Consider the following 9,501-nt stretch of genomic DNA (forward strand, 5'->3'; position numbering starts at 1 on the left):
CTCGTCCTGGAGCAGCTCCGGCCCTTGGTCAAGCCACACTTGGACCCCCTTCAGTTCGCCTATCAGCCCCAACTTGGAGTTGAGGATGCTATCATCTACCTGCTCAACCGCGTCCCACCTGGATAAGCCGGCGAGCACTGTGAGAGTCATGTTTTTTAACTTCTCCAGTGAGTTCAACACCATCCGCCCGGCTCTACTGGGAGAGAAGCCGACGGAGATGCAGGTGGATGCCCCCCTAGTGTCCTGGATTGTCAACTACCTGACTGGCAGACCACAGTATGTGCGCTTACAACACTGTGTGTCAGACAGAGTGGTCAGCAACACCGGGGCCCCGCAGGGGACTGTCCTCTCTCCCTTCCTCTTCACCATCTACACCACGGACTTCAGCTACTGCACAGAGACCTGCCATGTTCAGAAGTTTTCTGATGACTCAGCAATAGTTGGATGTATCAGTAAGGGTGATAAGGATGAGTACAGGGCTGCTGTGGACAACTTTGTCACATGGTGCGAGCAGAACCATCTGCAGCTCAACGTGACAAATACAAAGGAGCTGACTGTGAATCTGAGGAGGACCAAGGTGCTGATGACCCCTGTTTCCATCCAAGGGGTCAGTGTGGACATTGTAGAGGATTACAAGTACCTGGGAGTTCACATTGACAATAAACTGGACTGGGCGGTGAACACTAATACCCTCTACAAGAAGGGCCAGAGCCGTGTCTATTTTCTGAGGCGGCTGAGGTCCTTCAACATCTGCCGGACTATGCTGAGGATGTTTTATGAGTCTGTGGTGGCCAGTGCTATCCTCTATGCTGTTGCATGCTGGGGCTGCAGGCTGAGGGTGGCGGACTCCAACAGACTCAATAAACTGATCCGCAAGGCCAGTGACGTTGTGGGGGTGGAGCTGTCCAAGCTGCGGGTCATCTTGGCCAATGTCTCACATCCTCTCCATGATGTACTGGTCAGGCAAAAGAGCACCTTCAGTGGGAGACTCATTCCTCCCAAATGTACAACAGAGCACCACAGGAACTCATTCCTGCCTGTGGCCATCAAACTGTTTAACTCCTCCCTCTGAGTGTTAGACACTCAGAAGAAACAGACAGATTCTGGACTAATTACTACCTCATTATTTATTCTATTATAAATATTTTCATATTTTGTACATACTTTTAGTTCTAAATTTTTGCTACTTTCTACTCTTGAATGGGAGCACCAGTACTGTACAATTTTCCCCTGGGGATCAATAAAGTAATTCTGATTCTGATTCTGATAGGTTCTGATTCTTGTAGTGCACTTGCGAGTATTAAATACATGCAGTCAGGTACAAGACATGACATAGTACTTGACATAGCTGAAACTATATTTGAAATTAAGAGGGCAGGAATAGACGGACAATTCATGTGGATTCTTGCTCATGTTGGTGTGAATAGAAATGAGCTGGCAGAAGGAGCAACAAGAAAAAGTAGGCTGAAGTATAATCAAATCAGAAATGAAAAAGCATTCAAAGGAGAAAAGTAGGAGAAAGGGAAAGAGAGGAAGCAATAGCAATAGAAAGGAGGAGGACATTTTATCAAGGATGAGGTTTGGACACATTGGTCTGAACATAAAACATAATAAACAAGCATATGAGCATTGCACACTACAGGAAACTGTGCAGCATGTATTTTTATACTGTCCTAAATATCAACAAGAGAGACAGGGTACAGGGCTATTTTCATATTTTTAGAAAACAGGAATTAATAAGAGAATTGAATGTTATAATATAGTGACCGTTCTGATTCACACTCCACCCCAGAAGGTGGCAATAATGCACCTAAAACAACCATTACAAACCAAAGAAGAAGAAGAATGCGCCAAGGATCACAAGTGTCGTAAAACCTCAAAGGAGACGAAGAGGGAAATTAGTCTGACTGAGGAGGGAAATTTAAAAGAGAAACTGATGATACAAACGTTTTGATCATCTTCAGGTTTTTCTGTAGGAGAGGATCTGGCGCTGCTGAGGATCGTTTCTGACCGGACTAAATCAGGTAACTAACAGACAGATAATGATGTGTTGATGTTTTAGCGTTAGCGGCTAATTGTAGCTTGGATTTACTCTGTACCTTGAATTTATTCTAAATTCCAAACCAAACAGACACGAAGAACAGAGCCAACGCTAACTTTATTTAGCACAGGACTGTGTCAGGATTTAAGATAGTCACTAGAAACTCAGTTATCACCTGGAAGCTAAGTTAACTGCCTTTATTTACTAACATTAGCACTGCGAGTTAGCTAGTTAACGAGCCTCGTCCAGTAGTTAACCGATGATAAACTGCCTGAATGTGACAGTTGTCTACCTGCATTCAAGAGGTTAAAGACTGGCTTAATTTGTCAACTTTCACAGCTGAAAAAGTTTTCCATATCATGGGAAGGTAACGTTCTGAATCAATTTTATCATGCTAGGATAGAGAGCATCATCACCTTTGTGGTATGGAAACACCTCAGCACAAGACCTTCTCGACTCCTCTCTCCCTGCTAACCATCTTTTTAACTTCTTTAACTTCTGTACACAGTACAATTCTGTCAACACAATAGAATAAAATGACAGAACAACGAGGTATATATATATATCTATATATATATGTGTATATATATGTATATATGTATGTGTATATATGTATGTGTATATATATATATATATATATATATATATGTACATATACACTGCTCAAAAAAATTAAAGGAACACTTTGAAAACACATCAGATCTCAATGGGAAACAAATCATGCTGGATATCTATACTGTTATGGACTGTGTAATGTGTTAGGAACGAAAGGATGCCACATCGTTTGATGGAAATGAAAATTATCAACCCACAGAGGGCTGAATTCAAAGACACCCCATTACATTACATTACATTCCATTGCAGCAACTCAAAATGGTACTCAGCACTGTACCATGTGCCCCCACGTGCTTGTAAGCATGCCTGACAATGTCGGATAGTGTCCTGGGGTATCTCCTCCCAGATCTGGACCAGGGCATCACTGAGCTCCTGGACAGTCTGAGGTGCAACCTGGCGGCGTCGGATGGACTGAAACATAATGTCCCAGAGGTGTTCTATTGGATTCAGGTCAGGCGAGCGTGGGGGCCAGTCAATGGTATCAATTCCTTCATCCTCCAGGAACTGCCTGCATACTCTCGCCACATGAGGCCGGGCATTGTCGTGCACCAGGAGGAACCCAGGACCCACTGCCCCGGTTAGGGTCTGACAATGGGTCCAAGGATTTCATCCCGATACCTAACGGCAGTCAGGGTGCTAGCTTGTAGAGGTCTGTGCGTCCCTCCATGGATATGCCTCCCCAGACCATCACTGAGCCACCACCAAACCGGTCATGCTGAACGATGTTACAGGCAGCATAACGTTCTCCATGGCCTCTCCAGACCCTTTCACGTCTGTCACATGTGCTGAGGGTGTCCCTGCTCTCATCTGTAAAAAGCACAGGGCGCCAGAGGCGGACCTGCCAATTCTGGTATTCTATGGCAAATGCCAATCGAGCTCCACGGTGCTGGGCAGTGAGCACAGGGCCCACTAGAGGACGTCAGGCCCTCAAGCCACCCTCATGAAGTCTGTTTCTGATTGTTTGGTCAGAGACATTCACACCAGTGGCCTGCTGGAGGTAATTTTGTAGGGCTCTGGCAGTGCTCATCCTGTTCCTCCTTGCACAAAGGAGCAGATACCGGTCCTGCCGATGGGTTTTTTATTCCATTTCATTTATTAATGAACTTGTTCATTTATCTCTGGTGCTGTATGTCATATTTTATCCTAGATTTATAAAAGGTGTTTGTATTAACTACTTATTAAGCTGTGATGATGATGTGTACAGCAGAGACTCTGAGACATTTTCACAAACATTCTTTAAAGAAGACCTCCTGAAAATCACAAACATGTCTCACTTTTTTGTTTCCTGTCAGGATGATGAGTTCCTCCTTCTTCCTCTCTGCTCCCCCCTCTCTTCAACCTTCCCCCCTTCCCCTTCCCTTCTCCTCCTCCTCTCTGACTCACTGTCCTGAACTCGACCTGTCCGTCACACTCAGCCCTGCCCCCAAGACCGGCCACACACACCTGAATCCCCGTCCACTGAAGGAGAGTCAGCAGAGTAACCAATCACAGCTGAAGCCCTGCCCCCAAGGACAGACAGGAAGAAAGGGGAATGCACAGGTGACATAATCTTGTAGTCCTCATGCATGTGTGATGACATCATCCTGTATTTCGATGTATGAGTGATGACATCACCCGACAGTCCTGGGGCATTTCTCAAACCCAAGACTGAAAAGAACAGACTTGACCGAAATGAATGTTGGGATATTTGTGCTGTCAAGTTCATACAAGTTACCCACAGATGCATCCTCTGTAAAATGGCCATGTCGAGAACACTTTGGGAATTTTAACCGTTCTTGGAGTAATGCAAACTTGTGTATTGGGACAGCCGCAAAAGAGGACACAAGTACAGACGAATGCAGATTGAGAAAGGCTCCTGTTGTGTGTTTTTGTGATGACATCATCCCATTGTGTGTGTGTGTGATGACATCATTTTGTGTCTGGTCTCCTGCAGATGTGTTTTGAAGAGCCAATGGTCGTCACGGTAACATCAGAGCCGAACAGAGACTCCCCGCCAATCAGAAGTCAGAGGAGGAGCAGAAGACGTTACCATGGTAACCAGCATTTACACAGAGTGTCAGGGAGTTTTCAGTTTTCTGTTTCTGTCACATCTGTGTTCAGTATGATTGCAGTGATCCATTACTGCACATGTATTGTCAGATGCTGCATTTAAGCAGAAAAATTGAAAGCTCCCTGGAATAATTTTTATTTTATATAAATATAATATAAATATTTTTTATTTCAATCTTTAATAGATTAGATATTGAAGAGAGAAAGTGAAAAGGGCAAAATTCAACGTACATGACAGCTTTTGTATTTTTTGAGAGGACTGTATGTACCTCTGCCTGTGGCTTGTGCTTTTTGTAATATTTATGGATGAACGTCAGTGTTGTTAGGAGAAAAGCGTGGCGTTCTGTGTCCTGTGGGCGTTGGAAGCCTATATAACTTGTCAGATTTAGGCGAAATTCGCTGTTTCGAATCCAAAATAGTTGGAGCAGAATAGTCACCTATGAGATTCGTGCACATCCAATGACAAATAAATTTGGGGGGAGAGGTATTTGAGAGCCTGCTTACTTAACCCTTTACCGAGTGTGACGTCGGAGACACGTTTGCGCAAGCACACTTTGGATTACTGCTAGCGGAAAAATTCCAACGGTTTCTGAAAGCTGAGACGTCGCGCTTTACAGCCAGGTTTAGGTTTTAAAGGGTTAAAACCTAAGCCTCAAAATGTCCGCCTGGACCTTTTTGCTTATTTTGACTGAGAGGCGCGAGTGAAATTACCATAATGACATCATATTGGCTGTAAAGCGCAACATCTCAGCTTTCAGAAACCATTGGAATTTTTCCGATAGCGCAAACCGTGACGTAATTATGGTAATCCAAAGTGTGCTTGTGCAAACGTGTCACCGACGACACACTCGGTGTTAAAGTCTTAAAGCAACTTCCATAAAGCCAATGGAGCTTGAGCATTGGCTGCTGTGGATGCGTTGTGACCTGCTGTGTGGAAAAAGCCAAAATGAAGCTAGATAGCTAGATAACTGGTGGAAGAAAATCCTCACCAGGGCCAGATGGGTGCAGGTCTCCCAACACACTGTCTATAACACTACTACTAGGTCTTCGGAGTCTGGTATACTTTAGATTTATTGAAGAATGATGTTTCTAGGAGCAACTGAATAAGCTCTGTGTGTGTGCCTTTTCTTATACTATAGACAAGCTCCACCTGTTGTGGGCCTTAAATCAGGTGTCCACCCCTTAATTACATTCTGCATTCTCTGACACCAATGTTTCTGTTATGTGTCTTAGCCAGCATTCCTCAAGGCCTTCATTATGTATACTGTGTTCCATTGTTATTCACCATTATATTTCAGCTTATTACCAGATTTATAAAAAAATAAAGGTTTAATCGCTGTTGAATCATGGTTGAATATCATTTTACATCTTAAAGAGAAGGTATTATGCTCATTTTCATCTTTATTCTGGGACACCACTAGAGTAACTTTACATGATTCACAGATCAAATAAGTCCTTATTCATCTTATTCTGGCCCTTCATGCAGCCCCTCAGTTCACCCTCTGACACAAGCTGTTTGAGCTCCTGTCTCTTCAAGGGCCGCCTCCCTAAAAGCCCACCTTCTTCTGATTGGCCAGCTCCCTGCAGCCCAAGAGGGGCAGGGAGATGCCTCTGTGCTCTGCACACAGATCGCATCACTTCATACTCGAGCCACTGTGGTCAACTGCATGACAGCAACAATAACTTAGCTTGGAAAATAGAGATATGGGGCACTGAATGTGATGAACTTACTGTTTATCAGACCACAAATGAGAGAAGAAGTAAGTTGGAAAAAGCAATAGATGCTGCTGGAGCTGAGTGTTTCTGGGGAATGATTACTGTACAAAAACACACATCTTTCATTTTGGTGAAACTTGATCATTTTATGGAGAAAATGTTTTCTGGTTTTCCCTCTGATGGCCTCCAGCTGCTCTGCCTCAACTCGATTTACGGAGTTTCCTAATGGACAGACAGCTTAATAAAGTAACCCCTAACTGCTGCTAACTGTAGCTGCCGTTAGCTCAGTTCACTCTGAGCACCAGGGGAGTGTTGGTGTTTACACTGCCAGCACAGGAGCTTTGGACTGGAGGAGGTTTTCAGCTAACCAGCAAACGGCAGCTACAGCAGTAGTTAACGATTACTTTAGCAACAAGTAAAGCCATCTGTCCATCAAGAAACTACTTACTACCTACCTACTTTCCTTCACAACAGAAAAAAAAACACTTTCTGTGAGACATACTGAACAACCTGAGTAGTAGTAAAGAGCAGTCCTGAGCAGAGCAGCCCAATAACTCAGGCTAAGTGGGTGGATGGGTGCGTCCCTCTACCTCATACTTTTTTTTTCTTTTTTCTTCTTCGTGGGCATGCTGTCACTGCTGTGCCCTGAGCAGATCACCATCCCTGAGGCTTATTACGTAATAGGTCTCACAGAAGTAAGACGTGAAAAGCGAACGGAGCGTTGTGAGCAGTCTGAAGACTGAGCTTTTGTTGTCTCCAGTACAGTTTATTTGTATTTATTTCTATTATCTCCTCATTAGTCAGACAAGATTGGGATAGGTATCCCCGCTGATCAGTAGAATGATGAATAAAAGCAGTTTTTTCCCTCTCCTCTGCTTGGTGGAGCCCCCAGGCAGTGGGTGGAGCGTCCTGCAGCAGCATCCAATCAAGATCCAGGCTGTCTGGAGAGGCCGGAGCTAAACACCACTTTGGCTCTGAAGGCAGAGCTTCAGTCACTGCAGGTTCAAACTATTTCAGACCAATAATTCATCACTGAGCTTATTAATGAACTGGTTCGTAGCTGGTTAACAGCCGGTTACCATGGTAACCTGTCTGTTGTCCTCTAGGGTGCAGAGTTTAACTCCCAGAAGGCCATTCAGGAGGCTCTACAGAGGTCAGAGAGGACCAAAAACTTGATCAGCACCAGAGCTACTGAAGGTACTGAACAAACACACACACACACACACACACACACACACACACACACACACACACACACACACACAGGGTGCTTTTCATCATCATTTGACACCTCATACGTACACTACTAAATTATGTTACTAAAACATTCTCATCATAACTAGAGCATGATCAATTTATGGGTATCACAGATATGTCCTTGTCAGTGTATATGTCCGAAATGTGCCCATATTTATAACTTTAAAGAACATAATGCTGAGAAAATATTTGGGGTAATTTAGAAATGGTGTCATCACCTAGTTTGTCCAGTAGAGTGACAAGTGCTCTTCAAAGCGGTTGCAAAATACAGCTGGGGTCAAGAAATGCCACTCTCACTAATGGTTGAAACTATAAACTAGCACAAAAATGACAATTATCAACTTAAACTACCATGTTCTGAACAGACACATTACAAACACTAGCAAATTTTTTACAATCTCAGTCAGGATTTCTCTCATTAGTCTTTCTGAAAAAATCCTGAGGTTTACTTTCCGTATTCTAGGCGGAATGGTGAAAAGCAAAGCTAGGGTTAGGGTGGATGTTTGTAGAGATTAAATCAGAAATTTGGGGGATGTGAAAAGGAGAAAGTGAATTTAAACATGACCAGTTTAGTAGTCAACTCAGAGTGCTAAATTATAGCTTCATTTGTTTTAGTTTGTTTAGTAGTCAACTCAGAGTGCTAAATTATAGCTTCATTTGTTTTAGTTTGTATTTACTTTGGGTTTTTAGACTTCACTTTAACTTACTAACTTTTACCAATTTGTATTTCACAACCTTGTTTAAGTTTCTACTATCTCGCTCTCCCTGTGTGTGTCTGTAGTAGTGAATGTCTCTCGCTCTCAGCTTCTCTTCACCTCATTGGTCAGCATTGACATGCACGAGGATCAGATGATCAGCCAATTGCTGCAGGATAGACTGCTGCTGGCCCTGCCCCCACGCTGCCAGGGCAACAAGGCTGCAGATAGCCCCTCCCTCCACCTCTTCATGACCTCTGACCTTGTCAGACAGAAGCCCCTCCCACCAGAGGAGCCAGTCAACTACAAGCCCCGCCCATTTACACACCCCATCTACACGACCTTTGACCTCTACAGACGACTGAGACGCTGGGAGGCCACACCCTGACACGCGCAGGACAGCTCTGATTGGCTGGATGTTCTGAGGTTCTAGTTAGACAGGCTCTGTGATGTCATTGAATAAAAATTATCTAATCAATTTATAAATGAATGAAAACTGAAATCTGTTTTGATTCCTGCAATGTGCAAAATTGTTTTTTTTTTTTCCAATAAAGTCTTTTCAAATGCGTTCATGCTTGGATGATGTCATGACAGGTTGTTCAGTCAGAAGGGTTAGTTGTAGATACTGGACAAAATGTGAAAGTGTGTCCTTACTGTGTCAGTATATGGGCACGAAAGGTACGAAATTAACTCCCGCCAAGCGCCAAATGTGGGATATTTTCCACTTGGTGTGTAACATCTCGTTACTGAAAGTGCAATAAAAGCTTTGTGAGTAAAAAGAGTAGCCTGATTTATCAAAACATTTAGCACCTTAGAACTGATCAATATGTATGTGTAAGGAGTGTCAGCCAGAGAGTGCAAAAATGACCATGGCCATGATCTACAGGAACCTGCGAGATGAGAAAGCACAAGGAAACTCCAGGGAAGATATCAAGTTAGTAACATGCATTGGTGGGACATGAATGCGTATAGAGGGAGAGGAGGAGAGAGGAGCTCAGTACGTTATGGGAAGTCCCCCAGCAGTCTAGGCCTATAAGCTTTATCAAAAGGAAAGCATCCCTGGACGCTCCAGTCCAACAGAAGATCTGACATGGACAGAAGATGCTGACACAGTATTTACTCAACTAA

General features: G+C 43.7%; 1 protein-coding gene across 1 annotated transcript; it reads left to right on the forward strand.

Annotated features, from left to right (window-relative positions):
• Window positions 1-1,893: 1,893 nt before the first annotated feature.
• Window positions 1,894-8,941, forward strand: ppp1r35 (protein phosphatase 1, regulatory subunit 35). The gene is made up of 6 exons (XM_070923677.1): window positions 1,894-2,024; window positions 3,949-4,195; window positions 4,590-4,689; window positions 7,307-7,422; window positions 7,528-7,618; window positions 8,460-8,941. The coding sequence occupies exons 2-6, from the start codon at window positions 3,950-3,952 to the stop codon at window positions 8,759-8,761; spliced, it is 855 nt and encodes a 284-aa protein (XP_070779778.1). The 5' UTR covers window positions 1,894-2,024; window position 3,949; the 3' UTR covers window positions 8,762-8,941.
• Window positions 8,942-9,501: the final 560 nt, after the last annotated feature.

The sequence above is a fragment of the Enoplosus armatus genome, chromosome 17 (assembly GCF_043641665.1).
Source record: "Enoplosus armatus isolate fEnoArm2 chromosome 17, fEnoArm2.hap1, whole genome shotgun sequence".
In the NCBI taxonomy this organism is placed as follows: Eukaryota; Metazoa; Chordata; class Actinopteri; order Centrarchiformes; family Enoplosidae; genus Enoplosus; species Enoplosus armatus.